We start from the raw sequence: 22,906 nt of genomic DNA on the forward strand, positions 1-22,906 counted from the left end.
GGGGTCCCAGAACGCCCCCTGGCCACTCAGAGCCTATGGGTGTAGGCGCCAAGCAACCTCGACGCGGGGATGTTCCGCCCCGCCCCAGTGGCTTGCAAAGGCTCCTGCACAAAGTGGCGGTTTGGGGCCACGCCCCCAGCCAGGCGCCCAGGACTGGGGGCTGCCACTGGCCTCTGGGGTGTGCCGAGACCCTGGTGGCCACTGCTGTGTGCTGCCGGGGGTCCCTGCAAGCCCCCAGCCTGAGCGCCTGGCTGGGGGCGTGGCCCCAAACCGCTGCTTTGTGCAGGAGCCTTTGCAAGCGGTTTGGGGCCACGCCCCCAGCCAGGCGCCCAGGACCGGGGGCTGCCGCTGGCCTCTGGGGTGTGCCAAGACTCTGGCGGCCACTGCTGTGTGCTGCCCAGGGTCCCTGCAAGCCCCAAGCCTGAGGCCCATGGTCAGGCTGGCTGCTGGCCTCCCCAAGCCACTTGCAAAGGCTCCCGAACGAAGTGGCGGTTTGGGGCCACACCCCCAGCCAGGCGCCCAGGACCAGGGGCTGCTGCTGGCCTCCTGGGTTTGCCGAGACCCTGGCGGCCACCGCTGCGTGCTGCCCAGGGTCCCTGCAAGCCTCGAGCCTGGGGCCCATAGTAGGGCTGGCTGCTGGCCTTGGGGCATTTGGAGACGGGGATGTTCCCACCCCGCCCCAGAGGCTTTCCAAGCTCCAGCACCAAGTGGCAGATTGTGTCCATGCCCCAAGCCTAGCGCCCTCCACAGGGGGATGGCTGCTGGCCTCTGGGGTGTGCGGAGACCCCGGCAGCCACCACCGGGTGGCAGGGACACGCCCCTAGCCCAGTGGACACAACCCAGGGGCTGCATGAGCTGCAGAGGATATACCTTTTTTTAAAAATTTTTTATTGATTTCTTTTTTTTTACAGAGAAGAGGGGAGAGGGATAGACAGTCAGAAATATCAATGAGACAGAAACATCCATTAGCTGCCTCCTGCACACTCCCCACTGGGGATATGCCTCCAACCAAGGTACATGCCCTTAACAGGAATCAAACCTGGGACCCTTCAGTCTGCAGGCCCACAGTCTATCCACTGAGCCAAACCATTTTGAGAGTAAATACCTTTTCTGACAACTCATTGGCTAAGCTCCCTGTAGGCCACCAATTGCAGTGTTCTTGGTAATTTGGGTTATAAGAATCCAAGAAGGTAATGTAGGGTTTTTCCACCACACTATTGAAGGAAAAAACGAAGGTTCCTTGAGGGGTCCCAGATTGGAGAGACTGCAGGCTGGGCTGAGGGACAACACCCCCCGCTACCCCTCCCCCCCGCCGTGCACGAATTTCGTGCACCGGGCCTCTAGTCTTTAATAAAGCTGGATACAGTTTGGAAAAACACACACAGATAAACAAAAAAGAACCCTCATCTCCCACACTAGGTGTTCTAAGAGGACATCCTTAACAGGAAATTAACGTTCTTAACAGGAGATTAACTGAATCTAGTATTTTGGTCAGCTGCAATGAATTTCTTAGACTGGGATATAAGGCACAAGGATACCCATACATGAAGGATTGCAAAATAAAAAACATTAACTATAACTTAAATAAGGATGCTCAGCTACACATAAACTCTACAATGCCAAAACATTTTAAAAGATAAAGCTTTCCTATTCAGATACTCTGAAATATATAAATATTTCTGAATATATATTGGGAAGTGAGACATTACAAATAAATTATTTTCTATGTATTTTTAGACAATTTGGCACTGTGATAGCTAAGGGTCATTTTATTATTTATTATAAATTGCCAAAGCTACACAAATCACAGTATTTTAGAACCAAAGAAGACATAGAAATCATGTAGTTCCAGAAATTTCAGAAAATTTCAAATATCAATTGCAATGCACATTTTAAAATTCAAACTCAGCATAGATACCTATCTGCACATATTTAGTGTCTTACAATGTGGTTATTTTTAAAGTTTTTATTCACAATATAACTGCAGTAGCAGAGACTGGGTACGATTACACTTTTCAGAAATCCTAGGCACCGAGATTCCCCCTGCCAAAACAGAAATATTTGAAACACGATTGTGTTACACAAAACTTCATCCCAAAATTCAATTGGGATAGCTACATTCCACAACCCTCCAATAAAGAAAACACCAATGAAGAATTTTATGTTGCTAAGATTCACCAAGATCAGGAGTGATCAGTTCTTAGCATAAGATTCTGGTGGTTTTTGTGTAAGATTTACAGTCCTAGATCTATAGTAAAGGTTAGGTAGACAAGAAGAGAGGCATTGCATTCTCAAGCAAATAACGTGAAGCCAAAGGGGAAAAAAATCTGAAAAGGTAGGAAACCAAGGGGCAAAGAATACACCACCTACTCCCCAATTCTGAGCACCAGTACAAAATCACCCGTTATAAACACACTAGAGGCCGGTGCACAGACTGTGTGAAGGGGCGCGGCCCTCGCAGCCCCAGCTGCCTCTGCCGGCTGTTGTCCGGACGGTCATCCAGACAGTTGTTCTGCTATTTGGTCTAATTAGCATATTAGCTCTTTATCATATAGGACTAGCAGCCCTGCACACGAATCTGGGTGCCAGTAGCTCGCTGCCGCCCTCCAGTAGCTCTCCACCCGCTGCCCCACCCTCCTGTAGCTCCCCCCGCCCTCCCTCATAGCTTGCTGCCCTGCCCCCTCCTATAGCTCTCCACTGCCCTACCCTCCTGCTGATCCGTAATCCACCATTTGCATATTACATCTTTATTATATAGAATACCGTTGATGCATACCAAAAATACTTGTCAAAATGAGCTGATAGCTTACTATCATACATTTTGTCCCAGAGCACCCAACAACAAATGGACATCATGTGACTTCCTTAATTTCCTAACTGGAGAAGAAACGTGAAATAAATGAAAGCAGAATCTATACGTTAGAACATGAACACTGAACATCTAACGACATATCTTATACTGACTCTATCCAGGGAACAAGTGCCTTTCACTGCACTCCTGCCTTGGGAGAGTCAATCATTCACAAACTGACTTTAAAGATGGCATGCAATGTTCTTTCAAAGAACTGTGCAGCCCTGGCCAGTGTGGCTCCATGGTTAGAGTGCCATCCTGTTCACCAAAAGTTTGCAAGTTCCATCCCAGGTCAGGGGCGTGCGTGAGGCAACCAATCAATGTTTCTCTTTGTCCCCCTCTCCCTTCCTTTCCTTCTAGACTCAATAAAAAAGCATATCCTCTGGTGAGGATAAAACAAAAAAAGCAAGAACTGTTAATTTTCTGAATAAATCAAGCGATGAACAGCACTTCAAAGAATATGATTTTAAGGCAGTCAGTATATATTGCATATTCTCAGCCTATTTTTATGGATATATTATCCAAGAGACAGAATGATAAACATTCTAGAAAGAGAAACATCACAACAAGCAAAATAAGCCAAGTAATCTACATAGGCATATGTTAACTTGTACATCATAGCTGCTCTGATCAGGCTAGTAATCTCAGGATAATTATCATCCCCTCTTCTAATTCATATGGCCCTGGAGCCGGAGGAGGATGCCCTCTCCAAGACAGCCCAGGTGCAAGGGAAAGATCAAAAGAATGCAGTGAATAATGTGTCCATAATAAGCCACCTTTCTGTTTCTTCTCTTCCACTGAATGTGAAGTCAACTAAGTCACTAGGCTTGTCGGAGCCCGGGCTTCTTCATCGGGGAGATGAGTAACGAGTCTCTCTCAGGATTCTGAGTGTTACAGTGGGAATGTGCATATAAAATGGGCATGCAAAATGTAAAATACTGGGCTAATATATGGTATTGGAGGACATCATCTCAAAATTTAAGTATAAATATTCAAATGGCTGGTGCTCAAGTATCTGTCCATTCACTAGTCATAACGTAAAGATTACCTCATGTACTAATTATAGATTTATTCACTAGTAAATTAAAAGAAATCAGTCATGTCTTTAGAATGATCAGTCATTCAATCTAATACACACTCCATTGGAATAACGATAACATTACCAAAAGGTGAATGAATACTGCTTACACCATGTATCCGTACCAGGTCCTATGCCTAGTATGCTACACTCATTTAACCCTTACAATGCCCACCTCCTGTGGAGAAGTTATTATCCATCATGAAGAATGAAAGCACGAGCTCCAGCAGCATGCCCAAGGTCACAGGTTAGCGAAGGACAGAGCGGGCTGGCGTGACACCAAAGCCCTGCTCTCACCTCCTCTCCAACACGGCCATAACTGTGAAATGCACACCAAATTCTGAAGACTTATGAAAAAAAGAATGTGAGATATCTCACTGCAAGTTTATAATGATTACATGTTTAAATATTTTTTAAAAAATGTATTCTTAAAAGTTATTTCACCTGCTTCTTTTTACATTCTTACGGTGGCTACTAGAAAGTTTAAATTTACATGTGGCCTGCAATGCATTTACTTACATTGGACAGCACTGATTTAGAACATCATACAGGATATTGTGCAAATACAAAGAGCACAAAGCAATTTTAAATTTACAAACAACATGTTTAGAGCACAGATACTTTCCAATCTTAATAGCTGTTCTAATATCAAGTTAATGTAACCAATATAAACAAGACTTTAAAATCCCTTAGTGTAAAAATATAGTTCCAGTTATTTAAATGTCAATACTGCAGAATTTTTTTAAATGCCCTATTATGAAAATTAGTCTTTCCAACTACAAAAGTAATACCAACTCATCCACACTATAGAAATTATAGAAAAACACACACAAGGATAACCCTACCAATCAGAATATTCTGATCAGTAATTACTTCTAGGTGTGTACTAGTATATTAAATGGTATGAATACTACTTAAAGTGGAATCACACTGCTTATCATTTTGTAACTTGCTTCTTTCTATTATGACATTATCTTTTATTACATAGTCTTCCTGAAATTTTTATCTTTTATTTTGAAATGATAGATTCACAAGAAGTTGCAAAAATAGTACAAGGCCCCATAAACCCATCATCCAGTTTCCTGGAAATGGTTGCATCTTCTTGATTACAGAACAGTATCAAAACCAGAAAGTTGACATTGGTACACTGTGTGTGTACATAGGTCTTTGCCATCTTATCACACACATAGATGCACGTAACCATGATCACAATTAAGACACAGATTGATTCACAACCACAAAGATCTCTCTTGTTACCCTTCATAGTCAACCCGTCTCCCTGCTGCTCCCCACAAGCCCTAAACCCTGGTGACCACTAACCAGTTCTCTCCAGGTGCTTTGTCATTTCAAGAATGTTAACGGGACCCTCGAGCACGTGCCCCTTAGAGACTGGCTTTTCCACTCAGAATGTTGCCCGGGTCAACAGTGCGCTCCTTTGCCATGGCGGAGAGTGCTCCACGGCAGGAAGGTGCCCTGCACCTGCTGAAGGACTTGGGTTGTTTCCAGTTTTAGGCTACTACACACACAGATGCCACAAACAGGTTTTACGTGAAAGTAAGTTTTTACTTCTCTGGGATAAACACCACGAGTGCAAACCCTAGTCATATGATAGGTATATGTTTAGTTTTGTAAGAAACTGCCAAACTATTTTCCAGAGTAGTTGTGCTATTTTACAGCCCATTCCCAATGTATGAGCGATCTCAAAACATTTTCAAGAGATGCAAAATATTCATGGCTATTCCCTACTTTTTTAAACAACTCCCTGCTGATTCCTATATAGGTAATTTTCATTTTGTTATAATAAGGGCACAATTAATATACCTGTATGTACACAAAAATTTTTACATGCAGATCACACAAATTCCTAGAATTGGGTCACAGGGTACAAATATTTTAAAGAAATTTGATGCCAACCACCATATATAATAGCCTTCAGAAAACAAAGTCAACTTACCCACCTGTCAAAGGTCTGTGAGAGAATGCCCATTTTCCAACTTCATCAAAAAAAATTTTTTAATATTTGACTTGCTAAAAAGTATTAGCTTTTTTTTTGTATTCGAGAAATGGGAAGGTTATACATTTCTCATCTTTTCTAACAATTTGTTGTTCTCTTATGAATTACCTGTTCATGTTCTTTGCCAACATTATTGGAATGTGGATTTACTGATTATAAAGACCTAGTTCTGTTTCTCTTGCATATGATACAAAAAAAATGTTTTTAAAATACATATACCTGAAATCCAATGCAAGTGCTAGTAATGGGAGACAACCGCTGACTTTAGGATGTAAATGAGGTACAGGGTTAGCTACGTCTCCCAACTGGTAAGCATCCCTACACTTCCCACGAGGTATTGCTGAGTAAGGCATCTCCTCTGGTGCCAGCTCCATGATGGTTCCCAGAATGCTGGTCCCTTATTTCTCTAAGTTCACTGTGAATGTCAAGGCATCATTTGCCACAGCAAACACCAAATACTATCCACCAGCTTCAGTAGGAAGCCTGGCTGGCCACCTAAACCAGCAGTTCTCAAAGTGTGCTCCCCAGACAAGCAGCATCACCGTCACCCAGAACTTATAAAAATGCAAATTCTCAGGCACCCTAGACCTACTTCATCAAACGTTCTGGGTTCAACAGCCCTCCAGGTGATTCTGATGCATACTAGTTTGAGAACCGCCAATCCAAACAAACTTAACATAAAAACATTAAATCAAGGTTGCCTTATGTACATAATTGTTCTTTGATAAAAGATTTGGGAGACGTAAATTATGCTACAGAAATATTAATTCAATGACATTTTTGTTCTTCCTCAAATTAAATTAAGAAAACACCTGCAAACTGGATTTTAGCCTTATTTTCTACAAGTAGGAATCCTAAAGCCATTAAGTGTTCACAAAAATTTTCCTTAGAATCCAAAATGAACATATAAACTAATCAGCTATTACACATAAAGATGCCACATACAAGTTTTATGTGAATGTAAGTTTTTTACTTCTCTGGGATAAATACCATGAGTGCAAATGCTAGGTCATATGATGTTTTGTAAGAAACTGCCAAACTATTTTTAAAAAAATTAAAAAATGAATTTACTACCTATTTTTCAAATCAAGAGACTTGATTTGTTTATCACATACTGCCTGATTTCCCAACTCCCACAGTGGACTATCATCAACATCATTTTGAAAATTCAATGAACTAGCATATGAATACACGGCATGTGAAAAACTATAGTTTCTTAAATATTTGTGGTTTCGTGAATAAATTGCTTAATAAGTAAAAATAATTCTGGCCCTGCCTGGTATGGCTCAGTGGATAGAACATCGGCCTTCAGACTGAAGGGTCCCAGGTCCAATTCCAGTCAAGGGCACATGCCCAGGTTGTGGGCTTGATCCCCAGTGGGGTCATGCAGGAGGCAGCCAATCAATGACTCTCTCTCATCATTGATGTTTCTATCTCTCTCTCCCTCTTCCTTCCTCTCAGAAATCAATGAAAATATATTAAAAAATAATAATAATAATTCTGGATAGCAGAATTATGAGTGACCTTTGTTTACGTTTTTAGTTGTTTTCCCCAAAATTTTCTGTAATGAGAAAGTATTACCTTCATTAACTAAAATAAAGGACAAAGAACCAGTGCCCATACATAATGATAAAGGAAATTAACCTATAGAACATCACTGACAATTTTTATTTTAACTATGTGATAAAAATTAAGGTGCTGGGGTAAGAAATTATAGTTGGAATTTAGAACGGAGCCTATCAGGAGTACTAGCCCAGTAACAAACTGAAATGGAGTACTAAACTATGGCAGCGCTTTCCTGTCCACCTGGCTAAGTGTCCCTTCACGTAGCATCTCCTGCAGATGTGTTAGTGCTGGCCAATCTCAGTATCCCACCCGCCAGACAACTACAAATGGTCCAGGAACTGGGCAAGTGACAGGAGTCCTGATTCCTGCAGTTACTGCTTTGATTCTGAGTTCAAATGGTATCCTTGTCTTTGCTGTGTTATGTGGGCCAGTAAATTCTTTTTCCCCCTTGAATTAATGTTGTTTAAGTTAAATTCCCATTTCTTGCAACCCTGAATGTTCTTGCAGCTTTTAAGAAATTAAACAACTTTTAATTTTGTAAAAGGACGAAGAGAACAGTGCATAAACCTCACATCCTCCATACATGGAAGTGAAATTATAACTAAACTAGAGGCCCGGTGCACAGATTCATGCACCAGTGGGGTCCTTCGGCCTGCCCAGTGGGGATCCAGCCTAAACTGGCAGCCCGACATCCCCCAAGGGGTCCCAGAGTGTGAGAGGGTACTCTGCAAAGTTGCTGTCGTTCAGCAGCTCCTGCGTTGAGCATCTGCCCCCTGGTGGTCAGTGCACAACATAGCTACCAGCCAGTCGGCTGGTGGCTTAGGCTTTTATATATATAGATAAAGCAAATGAGTCAAGATTTCAACCTAACAGAAGTAATTTATCCAAATTACTTAACAGAATAGTAACGTACACCATGTACATGGTACAATGCCCAAGTTATGAGTAAGTGGACAGCATAACATTTCTATAACCCAAAATAATCTGTAGCTATTTTGTATTTTTTTCAAATATATTTTGTTGATTTTTTACACAGAGGAAGGGAGAGGGATAGAGACAGAAAACATCGATTAGAGAGAAACATCGACCAGCTGCCTCCTACACACCCCCCACTGGGGATGTGCCTGAAACCAGGGTATATGCCCTTGACGGGAATTGAACCCAGGACCCTTCAGTCTGCAGGCCGACGCTCTACCCACTGAGCCAAACCGACCAGGGCATGTAGCCATTTTAAAACTATCTTTAGGTGCCAACTTACCAGCACACCCATCCAGTTCCTTATCAGACCTCAAAATTGGTTTTGCACACCAAAATGGGCCTCTGCTTTATTACCAGCAAATGAGCAGCCAGAGAGGATTAAGAAGCACCGGGTACTGCAACGTAGGCCACTGAGGCACTCCTGGAAGCACTTAAGGGCACTGGCTACGCCTCCGAAGCGCTAATTCTGTTGAATTTCTAATACACGTTTAGGAAACAAAGCCGAAAAGCAGGCATACTACTTTCAGGGACATACTTCTAAAGACAACTTCACCCTAATCCAGTGACATTAACATACACAAGACAGATGCCCTAATATGAAAGAATATTTATTGGAACTCTTAACTAGAACTGTTTTAAAGGGGACTCCAGTTGAAACCCCGGGTCTTCATCTATTCTATACATATTTACTGAACCCCTGCCCAGTGCCAGGCACTGTGACAGACATAGGAAAATAAAGCTATGGAAAGAAAGGTCCCGCCCAAAACAAAGATGAAAACAGCAAAAGTGATCCATGACAACACAGTTCAACTGTCCTGAGGAGGGCTATGCCAATGGAGGGCGATGGCAACATCCAGAAGCACAGACGAGAGTCAGCCACGACAAAAGGAAAGGAAAGCATTCCGAAGACAATCCAGAGGAACACCTGCATGAAGGTATGGAAACAAGACAGCATAATCCTTGCTTGGAAAACACCAAGCAATTTGGTATGAAACGCACAAGCTGTTTATGATGGCAGGCTGCTTCCAGACAGTCTAAAGCAGGGGTCCTCACACTTTTTAAACAGGGGCCAGTTCACTGTCCCTCAGACCGTTGGAGGGCCGGACTATAGTTTAAAAAAACTATGAACAAATTCCTATGCACACTGCACATATCTTATTTTGAAGTAAAATCACAAAACGGCAAAAACACCCGCGTGTGGCCCGGGGCCGCAGTGTGAGGACGCCTGGTCTACAGAAAGGAACAGCCAGGCTCCGTCCATGCAACTTTTTTTCCCCTTTGCTCTTTTGCTTTTATGTTTTTACTGTAATAAACCATAGCCATGAAAACAAACAAAAAAGACACGTCAAAAAGACAAAAATAAAGAAAAAACAGTAAAGAACCAACTAAAAAGTCCCTTGTGATGCTCAGGATCTGGACTGTACCCTAGTGGCAGTGGGAACCAGGAGGAGAGGCCCAAGCACCAGCTGGACGTTGTGTCCCGTGTCCTCTATGTGCGCATGGGGCGGTGCCAGGGGCCCGTCAATAGAACGTGGGGATTTCCAGCCTGTGGGAGCAGTGGACGGGGCGGATGCCATCTGAAGAGCACAGTTCGTAAGGAGGCAGGAGGAAACCAAGAACTACTTAACGTGCACAAGTCAGCCTGTAGAGCATACCCTACCCCCACGAGTCATAAAGGCCGAGTTTCCAGCCCAGACTGAGCGAGGCACCCTCAATGCACCCCCTCAGACTGAGGGGCTGCCTCCTCTGAAAAGCACTGTGTTCTCTGCCAGGTACCATCCACCCCACGCCTGCCGTGAAGTCACTCACTCCCTGGCTGCTGCACACCACTGGTTATCTTCCCATGGGCTTAACTTTTCAACAAGTTTGTTAGGTTCCCTGAATGCAGAAATTTTCTGTCCATTTAACCAATATCTTGAAATACAAGTGACTGATGAACAACACTACCGATGAGAGACAAAGTTTACTTCCACTTACGTCCTCTAGAAAGTTCCACACACCAGGTTTTGTCCCTTTCACCTTATGATGTGGGGACTTATGCTACTGTTGGGAGGAGACAACTCTAGTTGAGAAAGATCCCATCTCTAGAATGCATAAGGGTCTGCATGCCCAGTTGAGCTCTCGGATATCCTCAGGATTCAACAACCCTGGTAAAATAAGCAAACCACACCCAACGGGATGGGTCTCACAACCCAGATGTGTACATCCGTGCGATCCACTTAGCATAACCTTCAAAAAGAAGCAAAACTCATCTCAGGTGTTGGGCGGGGGGCGGCGACAACAGCGTACCAGGGGCTTCTGGGGTTCTCGTACTGTTCTGCTTCTTAACCTGGGTGCTGGTTACACAGGTGTGCTCACTTTGTGAAAGTTCATCAAGTCTTATCATTGACTGCACAATTCTTCGTATGTATGCTGCAGTTCAAAACATTTACTGAAATCAACAGGCAAAAACAACAAGAGGAAGCACCAGTGATGAGGAGTATAAAGGAAGATGCCACAAAGAAAAGGCCCTGGTGATGGGGCAAAAGAGAAAAGAGCCAGAAGACTGTAGAATGTTTAGTTCAAGTGGGAAAGCAGACATTTAGAGACCTACTGTCACCTAAAGTACTAATTAATGAATTAGTGCTGAGAACTATTTTGGTAAATTATAGCCACTTAAGGAACTTTTTATTAATCTTAAAATTCCTTCAGCATCTACGGAAGCACATTGTAAATGTATGCCACATTAACAAATACACAACTGAATCCATTCTGAACCTCCCACCCAGTAGCTAATAAGATATCCTGGCAGTCTGGCCAATGTGGTTTGATGGTTGAGCATCAACCCATGAACCAAAAGGTCACTGGTTCAATTCCCCATCAGGGCACATGCCCAGGTTGCAGACTTGATCCCCAGAAAGGGGCATGCAGGAGGCAGCCAATCCATGTTTCTCTCTCATCGATGTTTCTATCTCTCTATCCCTCTTCCTTCCTTTCTCTCTTAAAAAAAAAAAAAATCAATAAAAACATTTTAAAAAAAAGATATACTGGCAAGTTAGCTGCCTAGATTTAGTATGCAACAAGCAACTAAAAAACGTTGAGTAGCTTGTACACCAAGGTTCCAACTCTACTGTTCCAAACAAATGAACTAAATGGCACTAGTCAACCTACAGGAATAACTATCTCCTTTCCCAAAAGAAAGCGTTATTGTTTCCTAGAAAGTTTCAGAAAGGGGGGGTGCAGGAGGCAGCCTATCAGTGATATTTCTCGGTGCTGTTTCTATCTCTCTATCCTTCTCCCTTCCTCTCTCAAATCAATAAAAACATATTTTAAAAAAGAGAAAAGCATTGGTAAGCAAAGGCTTTGTAAAGTAAGGTATTATTTCTGCCCTCCTTTTTGGCCTGAAAATTTTATTAAAGTAATAAATTCCTGATTATAAAGTTCCTGATCCTGCTCTAAATTCTTTGTAGCACTTGCCACTCGCTGAAATTATCTTGTTTACTTGTTTATTTTCTTTCTCTCCATAGCATTTTAAGCTCCGTGAGAACATGGACCTTATCTGTCTTTATACCACTGTAGCCAGAGCCCAGATGGCTGTGTGCTCAACAAAAACTTGTTAAATAACCACAGCTACCCAGGTAATTTACTTTAAGGTCCCCAAGAACTAGTACCATCCATAAGATCATGTCAGTACCAAGAAATCGGTAGGTTCAAGGTCACCTATTTCTGGGTGAAAATAACTGACCCGGCTTTTGTACCAGGTTAGAGGTTAGACAAGGTTTGAAAATTTGGAAGACAGGTAATTTTCTATGTATTTTTTGAAGCAGTTTTATGAAAGACAAACACTGTAATAAAATCAATCTGACCTAAGGTGACTGAGCCCCTGGAGAAGAGGCTTGCCCTGCTCCAGATCAGGTACCTACTCCCTCTGCTTTCTTGGCGTTTTCCTCTCTGAAACGTATTACAGGATGATGCACTTTTGAAGCTTCAGCAAAGATCAAAATTTTGACATTATCACTAATTATGTATGTGACCCCCTATAACTTCTAACGTACTTCATGTCTACTTAAGAGATTCTGAGTTGTCAGCGTATTGGAATTTAATGGGAGAAAAAGTCCAGTTACAACTGCAAAGAATCAGGGAACAAGGAAAACATTTTACACACAAAACAACTGAGTACCAACTTCCAATTTCATATCCTAAAGCACCAACTTTTTATTAAGCTACACAATCTTATTACACATCTAAAGTAAATGCCTCACTTTTACTTGTCTGTAAAATCTCTAGAAACAGTACTATTTTCAGAGAGGTAGCATTAAAATAAACAGGGATTAAATAAAACATGATTACAACTCAACATGGTGATAAAATCTGGAGTTGAAGACCAATAAAGTTCTAAATCTCTGGTAATTACACAAAGCAAAAAATTTCTAATTTTTCAAGTGAGTGTGATTTAAGCAGTAGCTCCAAGTAAAAACTCATTCATCAGCAAGACTTGCAAACCATCTTGGTAATTCTTATTTTACAGTAAAGACATCACTGCATTCACAGAAACAAGACTAAAAGTAAAATACACTTACTCTGCCCAACACTCAAGAAAGGCAGCTTAACAATGGTTAGATAAATCTGCCAATTTGTGGGGTGTTTTTTTTTTTTTTCTTCCTCTTAAAAGCTGGTGTCCTCTCTTTCAAGAAACTGGCGAAGTGGGCTGGGAAATACTAGCCATCACCTAGGAAGGAATGGTGTTTCTTCCCCACCACCATCGCCTTACACACACACTCCCTCCCTTTCCAGCTTGCAAGGCTGAGTCTGTCAGCAGGGTGGGTGATGGGTGCAGAAGCAACTTCCCCACTGCAGTGGCCCCTCAGGTGCAGGTGCCAAGACTTAACAGTGAGTCACACCACAGGCAGGGGGAGACCCAGGAGGGAAATGTTCTGACCTGGTCCCACTGAGTCATTACAATTGGTGAATGCTATGGTGTGTATACGATACCTCGATAAGGCTACAAAAAACAACCAGCAAGGGGTAGACCCAACACATAACTGATAATACATCCAAAATGTAAGACCTCTTCTAACCCCTGAACTCCAAGGAGTCTATTAAGTATTCCCTCCTTCTTCCCGTAACATATTCCGTAGAAGTTTCTAAACTTCCTTTCATTCTGCTCTATGCTGCTCCGAAAAGGAAGAATAAATACCTTCTGAATCACTTTCATGACTCCACCTGCAGAATTAAATATATTTGGCATATATGGCACTAATAGTGAAGAGTGGGCAGGTAATTTTGTAGAAATCAATTCTCCTGTTCTGAAGAAGGGAGGGGGGACTCCTCCTAATTGATCCCCAAGCCAGACTGCTCCAACCTCCCATAGCTTTTTATACCTCTCTTAGGGCCTTTATAACTTGGAGTATGGTCATTCCGGTACATGTCTTACCAACCTTTAACACCCTCCTCCTCTCCCCAATGTCTTGAGCAGTATCTTTCACATCCCTCCCGAGAATATAAAAATGTTCTCTAGATAAGGGGCAGTATTTTCCTAACCAAACTGAGAAATATCAATTCTATTCTCTGAGGATAAATACAGTTCTGAGTCCTACTGCACTACCGATAATTCAAAGCTGACTTCTTTGGTTGGCTGGTCAATGATGGCAACAATGATGACAAGAAGGATGAACTACTCAAAAGTCACCTTGGGCTGGCCAACCAGCTGCTGTTCTAAAACCAAACACTAGCTCAGAACACAAAACCCAATTTCTATGCCAGTCAACAGGTTAGAAAAACCCTTTTATTATTTAAAATTACAAATTTTTACGTATTGCCCAGCATCCAAAAACTGAGCAACAAGTTTTCTACTACCATCACTACCAAGTCTGACTAAAACATTATGCAAGGCAGAAAAATGTCAAACCTTTGAAGTACAGAGAAAATTACAAGAAAAAGTCCCAGGGAAAAAAATATGAAGTAACTAGAATCAGAAAAATTAATCAATACGCTAAGTAGGATAAGATGAAAACCTGTGAAATTTACCTTTCCACATGAAGTACAACTATTATTCGCCTTCCATTAGTGATGACTTCTAGAATAGCTCTAAAACACCAAAATACTGGCAATAACCAAAATGAAACAAAGTTAGATGGTAAGAGTATCTATCATGAGCAGATAAGACATTAAGTCCTCAGGCTCTGAAATCTGTGTTCAAAGCCTACTCAATAAAAAAACTACACAAAGATCCTTAAAGATACTAGGTGAGTATTCTATTCCTGAACAGACTCTAAAATATTTTAATAACTAATGTTTGCTTAAAACTGAATTTCACTGTCATCTGTGATTCTGAAAAAACTTTAAACATCCATATTTTTTCCTTTTTTTCCATACTGTTTTTAAAGTCAAAATCTTCCACGTGCTTCCAAAAAGTTACTGAGTCAGATTTTTAATACATGTAAAAACTGAAATGCATTTCATTATGTGAGATAAGTAGTCCCAGCAATATATCATATGCAAACTTTGAATTTGGTAATAAGTTTCTTTTCACCAGTAAAGTTCTCAAGTTCTTATGCGTTTCCTAGTCACTTACTTGAACATCACCTACGGTAAATCAAAACAAAACCACAATAAAGAGGTCTGGCCTCTGAGGGAGTCTCCATGTAAAAAAAGGACTCATAAGCACCTACCATCACAATTGCTTTAAACAGCCCGTCCGTCTCTAAGCTTCCATGCCATTTGATCACATTCCCTGTTCCGGATGGCAGAACAAACCTAGCCCTCGCTCGGTCTGGCTCAGGGAAGAGCACTGGCCCTCAGTGCTCTGAGTTGGGCTGAAGAGTTCTGGGTTCAGATTCGGTCAAGGGCACGGCACGTCCCTTGAGTGCAGGCTCGATTCTGGGTGCGAGCGTGCTGAAGGCAACCTCTCTCATCAATACTACTGTCTCTCCCTCTCCCTCCCACTCTCTTTAAAAATCAATGGAAAAATATCCTTGGTGGGATTAACAACAAAAGAGAAAAACCTATTAAGCTCACAATGAATTTTTTACTTTAATCTTCTATTTTATAATACAAAATAATTGACCTGAATTTACTTTAAAAACTACTTATGATGAAATACCTTCACTTTTTGAGTATTTTTACTCAAAGGTCTCATTTCTAACAGATGTAGTGGAATTCACATTAACTGTTTCATCAATATTAGGACCAATTGATCTGATATATTCTTTAGCCTGCCCAATATCCTATTTAATCCCAGGTATAAATAAAGCAATGATATCCTAACAGACACACTGAGTTAGTGGAAGAAAAATATCCAGTTAAGACCATGGAGTACTACTACAGTCACAGTGGAATACCACCCGTTCAAAGACAAGGACCTGATGAAATGAGACCTCGGGCAAATCAAAGTTGTCTTCCAGGACTTAGCAGAAACTCACTCATTCTGTCTCTTTCACACACATATCCCAATGTCTGCACGTTATATGACATCAAGAATAGTTTAACTTCAGACTAGAACATCGGTGGAAGAAATTCAAGATGTAAGTCAAAAGATGACTGGAAGGCTACAAAACCGACTCTGACCCCCAGTGCAGCGACATGTTACTCGTTTTGATGCCAGATGCAGTTTACTACCGTCACCAACACAACAAGAGATTCTTTCAGCGCTTTGCATTATCATAAAGTTTTAAACGCCAACTTCAATATGGTCACACAATTCATTTCACCATTTTGCAAAATCGTCTTCCATCAGCGCTCTGCGCCAAGATCAGGCAAAAACACACCAAACGGGCCGCTAGGCTTTCCAAAAAAAAGGACTTTCTTTATCAAAGCTCAAGCTTTATTTTCAAGTGCACAAAAATAACAAACATTTGCAGCTCAAGACAGGAAAAGCACAACCAGCATTACTGTATCACCACCACTGGATTTCTCAAAGAGAAAAGTAATTCAAGACAGGCAAATTAAAAACATTCTGCGCAAGCCAAAAATAAAAGCTCTTCTGTCCCACAATCCGTAGCCCAGTCCCGCTGCCTCTCCTGAGGGAGCCCGTACCGATGAGCCCACGGACACGAGTATAAAGGAAACTCGGTGTCTGTTTGGAAGAAGACAAAAACCACCGATCACTTATTCAACGTGAGGCTTTGCAGCCAAAATGAACTACAACCAAAGCCACCATCGCTGGCCCACCACGGGCAGAAGCCTCATCAACAAGTTGGGGGGAGGCGGGCCGAGCAGCACTGCGCTCCCCTCCGCGAACACAAACAGCCCCTCCAGCGGCAGGCCCGCCGGTACCTGGTGGAGGTGCCTTTCCTCACGTCGCAGATGCTGCACTTGAAGGCTTCGGCGCTGTTCCGGAAGGTGCAGACGCTACAGTCCCAAAAGCCTTCGTCCGCCGCAGGCTTCGCTTGTCTCTTCGGCCTGCAGAGGAGGGGCGAGGGCGGGGGGCGAGGGACGGGGAGCGGGACGGGAGGGCAGGAAAAGGGGGAGACAGCAAATCACAGGCGCCGGTGAGCCGTCGTAATTTCGCAGGAATCCTGGGCTGGAAACTTCGCTCCGGCGACCACCCACCCATCCTTTTCCGGAACCGGGAGAGGCCCCCGGCCCCCACCGGCGCCCTGCAACCCCGGGCCGCGTGGCCTCCCACGGCGGGCGGCGGGCGGCTCCGGAGCTGGGCCGCGGCCGCGCAGGAAGCTGGCGGACTCGGCGGCCCGAGCGTGGGGCCGGGGGCCGGGAGGAGCGGCGGCCGGGCCCGGGGCGCGCAGGGCCGCCCGCGACGGCGGCGGGGCAGGGCCGCCCCTCCTCTCCCGCCGGCCCGCTCCCTCCCGCCCACCTGGTTAAATCTCCCTTTGTCTGGGCGGAGCGGCGGCGGAGGCCCGGGAGGAGCCGCCATGGCTGCGGCGCGCACGGCCGCCGGCCCGAACGCAGCGACGCCGCCCCCGCCCCGATCTCCATCTTAGCGGCGCCTCCCCCGCCCGGGGGCTCCGGGCCTGGCCGCCGGCCCCCGCCCGTCCTCCCTCCCCTTCCGCCCCGGCTCCAAGCAGGTACCTGGTCGGGCTCTTCTTGTCGCCCATGGTCATGGATCGGCTGGACCGCCGCCCCCCGAAAGCCGACACCGGCGCGCCTCGGAGGAGAAACGCCGTCCGGGGAGTCGTCGCGGACCGACCCCCCTCCCTCCCCCGCGCGCACCCGCCCTCAGCCGCTGCGGCTCGAGCTCCCGCTGCCGCCGCCGCCGCCGCCAGTCTCCGGCCGAGACTAGTCCCTGCCAGCGCCGCCTCCGCCGAGTGACTGACGGGGGGCGGGGCCTGGCGCCGCGCGTCACGCCTCGTGCGGCCAATGGGAAGCCACGGCCTGCGCCGCGGGCGGGGAGCGGGGCGGGCGGACGTGGGCCGGCCGGCGGGGTGCGTGCGCTGCCGTGCGCTCCGGTGGCGCGCGTGCCTGCTGGCGGCCCCGCGGCGGAGCGGGCGTGCCCGGCGGGGCGTCCGTGGCCGCGCCGGGAGCCCGTGGCGGGCTTGGAACCGCGCGCGGTCGCCGAGTGCAGCCGCCCTCGGGCCCGCAGCCCCGACCGCGCCCCGGGGAAGTAGGTCCACGCAGAGGCTTGCAGCAGCCGCGCCGCTAGCAGCGCCTAGAGGCTGGCAGTGCCCGGGGCCGGCGGGCCTCTGGCCTGGGTTCGCCCGCGCCCTCGCGCGCCTCTGCCACGCAGAGCTGGCATCCGCTCCCCCCAGCCCACCTCCCGCCCCAGGACCCCGCGCAGGCCCCTGGCGCTGGGGCGCTGCAGGAAGGGCGTGGCGCCAGCTTCCCCAAGGCCGGCACGGCCGCGGCGCACGACTCCCCCGTAGCCCGCCCGGGACCTAAGTAGGGCGTTTCCCTGAGGAAGTAGCTGCTGGAATCCTGGCAGCCACGTGCCAGCGGTCACACCTTGGGCCTCAGCTCCTTTATCTCCAAAATGAGGCTCATAACCCGCCTCCTAGGAGCGTTCGGAAAACTCAGACCTATGCACAGTAAGCACGCAGGTCAACCTGGCACTTGGAAGGACCACACAAAACCTGGGTGAGAGCTACCAAAACGGGCCTGGGCTGTGCCCCCCGCCCCCCACTCTAGCCGCGCAGCACCACGGCCCTCTGCCCTCAGGCGCTCTGCAGTGCTGGCAGGGGAGGATCCCAGGAGATAAGATAAAAGGCCGGGCGGGCTGAAGCCCTGGGTGGGGTAGGACGGAGTCGAAGAATGCTGCTAGAGGTTGGAGGGTGTCCGCTCGGCACCCCTGCGATAGGCCCCATATATATGTAAACCAAGTGGGTCATTATCGGGACTGCCCCACGGAAGAGAAGTGCACTGAGGCCAGGGAGCAGGAAGTCCTAGGTCAGTCCAGGGATCAGAACCCAGAGAAGGAAGGAACGGGCCACTGGAAGCTTGACCAGCACATGCCGGCCTTTCTCGGCGGCACGGGAGGGATGGCCCTGTGCAGCGCGGCCAGCCCCGCAGGCCACTCTGCCACCTGCTCCTCAGACAGGAAAGGAGGAAGTGGAGGAGGGAGGCAGGGGCAGAGGGCCCAAGGGGACAGAGAAAGCCTGGCCCTGTGCCCGAAGCCTTGACCTCAGGTGTCAGCCTGGCGTGCTTCCAGGACCCCAGCCCTGGGGTGACGGTGCTGAGAGGAAACGGGTGGTAAAGTCCCAGGTGCAGATGGGGCCTCTGGGCAGGAGAACTGGGTAGTTGGGAGCCACAGGTATAGGAAGGAGACTTACTTTGTTATTATTATTATTACTATTATTATTATTAACGGGGAGTAAAATGCACAAATCATTTTGCAGCCCTGTGAATTAATAGATGATAGATAGACACTAAACCTTTGCATCCACCATCCAGATCAAGATAGAGAATATTTTCACCCTTTCATCCCTTCCCCCCAGGTAACCACTATTTCAACTTCTGTCACCAAAGACTCGCTCTCCTGTTTGTGGCTGTCATGTTCCTGGGTTTATGGTATGCACGCATATGTCTGGTACCTTTTTCTCAACGTAATAATTGTGGCATTTATCCATATTGTTGCCTATATCAGTAGTTCATTTTTGTTTGCTTGCTTAAGTGTGTAGAATTCCACTACAAATACAACATAGTTTAGTTGTCACCCACAGGAGACTGACGTTTTTAGTGTTGTTTTTTGTTTTGTGTGTGAATGCTTGTATTTTAAGCTGTTTTACCTTTCCAAAAAAAATACATAGTTTTAAACATGCTTTAAGGGGGAAAAGAGAAGTCCCAGTACAGAGAACTAATTTCTAGGAACAGATCAGACCCAACATCGCCATGTGGCTGGAACTGTAGAGGCTCTCGTTTCATTCGCGCCCCCGAAAGGCTCCTTGTAGTGACAGAGCCGGACAGGACTCTGAGGCAGGCGCTCGGGGAGCAGGCTCTGCAGGGAAGCCTGAGCCGGCGGCCTCCCTCTGCAGCGTTGCTGTGAACCATCGTGGTGTGACGTGTGGTGAGGAGCCAGCCCTCCCCTGCCCCTCTGTTTCCTATCTGGAACTTCCAGTTCATGTTTCACTTAAAGGGTGCTACTGCTGTAAAAATTATTTGAAACCCATGGTTTTAGAATAGATGTTGGTTAGAAGCATCTCCTGTAAATGATTCCACGGAGCATAGCACAGAGTAAAAGACCACCTTCTGCCTCCAGGTCCCTCCAGTCCAGTCACGCCCGCTTCTTGCCGTTCCTGGAACTGTCACCTCCCACCCAGGGCCTTCGCACCTGCTGCTCTGCCCCCCAGGTAACCACGTTTTCACCGCCTCCCTTCCTCCGGGTCTCTGCCCCAAAGTCAGGTTTTCAGTGAGAATCCCGGTCACCGAGTCTAAAAATCTTGAGCCGAATCTAGGTGCCATGCCTCATTCCAGGGACTAGAAGATCAGATAAACAAGAGAGACTTGATTCCTGACCTTTTGGAGTTCACATTCTAGTTGAGAAGCCAAACTTTTTACACTTAATTAATTATGATTGTGACAACTGCTGCAAAGGCAAAGTACAGGATGCGAGGCCAGAGGCGAGGGAGGGAGGGAGGGAGGGAGGGAGGGAGGGAAGGAGAGAGGGAGGGAGGGAGGGAGGGAGGGAGGAAGGGAGGGAGGGAGGCCCTGAAGAAGTTCAGGCTGCCTGGGGGAGAAGGAAAGCCAGTTCCGAGGGGAGGGAAGCTTTGGAGGAGCTGAAGGCCAGCTGCTGGGCTGGAGCCCAGTGTCCCCAGGGGAGAGGAGAGATGAGGCTGACGAGACAGGTTCTAGCTGGGTCCTGTGGGGAGGGCAGGCTTAGCTGGGAATGGGGTCTTCATCCTGAGTGCATGGAAGCCATTGTCTAAGTAAGGAACATCCTGCAGAAAATTTTTATGAGTATATTTGTGCCAAAAGTGACAATTGGTAAACTAAGGTCGCAAATGTTCTGGAGAATAACAATTTGCATTTTCTTTTGTGCGTTTGGAAATAAGGTGGGAACATGGGAATATTACATGGAGGTGAAAGAAAGCAAGGTGGGGATTAGATTACAGGCTAGTTAAAATTAGGTGCTCTCTCGAGGGATGTTAACCTGGCATTTCAAAGGTGCATTAACCTTGATGCTCAAGAACAATGGGCAGGGCTGGCTTAAAAGCCTTTCACTGAAGAAGTTATAGGCCTGAGGGTACTACCCACCATGAGCTGCCCAGTTAGGAATTTATGATTTTGTACAGCACCCCTTTTTATCCACACCATTGATAAGTTTGCCAAGAATATCTGTCTACCTGGGACTGCCTGCAGTCTCCCTCAGTGACTGAGATGCTGGGAGAAGGCAGAGCCCTGGAGGAGGAGGTCGAGGGGAAACCTTAGATTGGCCAGAGACATGGACCAGGACGGGCAGCTGGCGTGGGCCTCCTGCCTTTCTTTTATTCAAGAAAGAAGCAAAAACCACTGGTGCCTGCAAAGGCAGGATCTGGATTATTATCAACGCAGCATCCTCCTGTCTTTATTTGCAAACATTACTCCCAGGCAGAAAACGTAAATACTCACTGAGACCCAGACTTTGAACCTTAGGAACACCCAAAGAAGTTATCCTAAATAAGCGAAAGCAAAAGGCCTTTCTCCAAATAGCTCAGGGCTTACACCACCCCACCCTGTTACACCTTCTTAAGGTCTGAGTTCCAAATTGTGGTTTGGGGCGGGGTTTTCACCGATCTTCAGTGAAATGAGAAAACTAAGGGGTAAGTGTATAAATACTTGTCTACACCCAAGTAAATTACCAACAGTTGATTCTCAGGGAAAAACTTTTTTATTTGGAGATTATGTCTTTCCAAATAGTTTCTTAGAGGGTTGGGTACATTGTTTTCATTTTTTTCAAATACACGTGAAAGTTTATTTGGAAAGTCACAGAGGTAGAGGGAGCCAGCTGGGCTGCGTGGACCCAGGAACCAGTTACAGGGCCCAGGAAGGGCCTTGGAGCCACGGAGAGAGGAGAGGAAAGCGCCGGGCGGAGGAGGGGAAGATGCGGAAGCTCCGAAGGCCGGGTACCAGGCGCCCCTTTTCGAGGAGCGGTGGCAGTAGCAGAGGGTGGTGGCCTTTCTTCAAATGTCCTCAGTTGGTCAGATCACAAGTTGATGGTTTTGTGTTGGCTTCTCAACCTTCTCTCTTGTCACCAATTTTATCCTTGAAATGTTAATAACCAAGGTCTAAATGGTTCTAATGAAACATTCAGAGCTGGTGTTGAGGGGAAAGGAAGGTGAGAACAGTATCATTGGTGGCTGAAAAGGCCACCCAGAAAGACAGTAACTGGGAAGGCCTAAGGTTTTGATTCTATTTGCTAAGACTTAGTGTCCTACTTTGCACTGATGTTCCTCCAGTGGTTTTAAGAGAGAACATTGTTCCTGGAAGTAACCAAGTGCCCGGAGTGCCTCGGGAGCCGGGAGCGCCCAGCTCTCTCCCCTCGGAGGCTCGGCTTGTGCGGACCTCACTGGGGCCTGTCTCACGGAGATGCCCGAGGACGAGGACGAGGACGTTAACTTCTAAAGAAGCCGCAGGAGTCAGAGAGGTGGAGCCTCCGGACCACCTGGGTTTGAACCTCAGCCAGATTTGGCAATCAGCTGCAAAGCCACGGTGTGTGTTGATCAGAGAGGTGAGGTCTTATTGGTCTGCTTCTTGCATGGTGGGAAGTACCACTAGACACAACTGTCCTGGGTTATACCTTACACCGTTTATAACCATTAATTAATTAATCTTTTTAAAGAATTGATTATTTATTTATTTTATTTCTTTATTGACTAAGGTGTTACATATGTGTCCTCCTCCCCCCATAACCCCCCAACTCCCCCATCCATGCCCTCACCCCCCTGGTGTTCATGTCCATTGGTTAGGCTTATATTCATGCATACAAGTCCTTTGGTTGATCTCTCTCTTACCCCCACCTTCCCCTACCTTCCCTCTGAGGTTTGACAGTCTGATCGACGCTTCTCTGTCTCTG

At 46.2% G+C, this 22,906-nt stretch overlaps 1 protein-coding gene and 1 long non-coding RNA gene across 5 annotated transcripts in view; one reads left to right on the top strand and one right to left on the bottom strand.

Annotated features, from left to right (window-relative positions):
• RYBP (RING1 and YY1 binding protein) overlaps positions 1–17,684 on the bottom strand; it is an 82,951-nt gene extending 65,267 nt beyond the window's left edge. The window contains exons 1-2 of one of the 3 annotated variants that reach the window (XM_054729511.1): positions 17,494–17,684; positions 16,741–16,866 (exon numbers count right to left, since the gene is read on the bottom strand). In XM_054729511.1, coding sequence (XP_054585486.1) covers positions 16,741–16,866; positions 17,494–17,525 — 158 coding nt within the window. In that variant the 5' untranslated portion in view covers positions 17,526–17,684. Of the gene's footprint in view, positions 1–16,740; positions 16,867–17,493 lie in introns of those variants that run through there. The other 2 variants (XM_054729510.1, XM_054729513.1) reach the window with 2 other exon arrangements.
• A 187-nt stretch (positions 17,685–17,871) lies between these two features.
• Positions 17,872–22,636, top strand: LOC129152173 (uncharacterized). 2 transcript variants are annotated; one of them, XR_008558911.1, is made up of 4 exons: positions 17,872–18,495; positions 19,353–19,425; positions 20,114–20,204; positions 22,290–22,636. It is a non-coding gene; the product is annotated as an uncharacterized LOC129152173 (long non-coding RNA). The 2 variants fall into 2 exon arrangements; XR_008558912.1 differs by having other exon boundaries at positions 17,872–18,025.
• The last annotated feature ends 270 nt before the right edge of the window (positions 22,637–22,906 follow it).

Source organism: Eptesicus fuscus, chromosome 18 (genome assembly GCF_027574615.1).
Source record: "Eptesicus fuscus isolate TK198812 chromosome 18, DD_ASM_mEF_20220401, whole genome shotgun sequence".
NCBI classification, from domain to species: domain Eukaryota; kingdom Metazoa; phylum Chordata; class Mammalia; order Chiroptera; family Vespertilionidae; genus Eptesicus; species Eptesicus fuscus.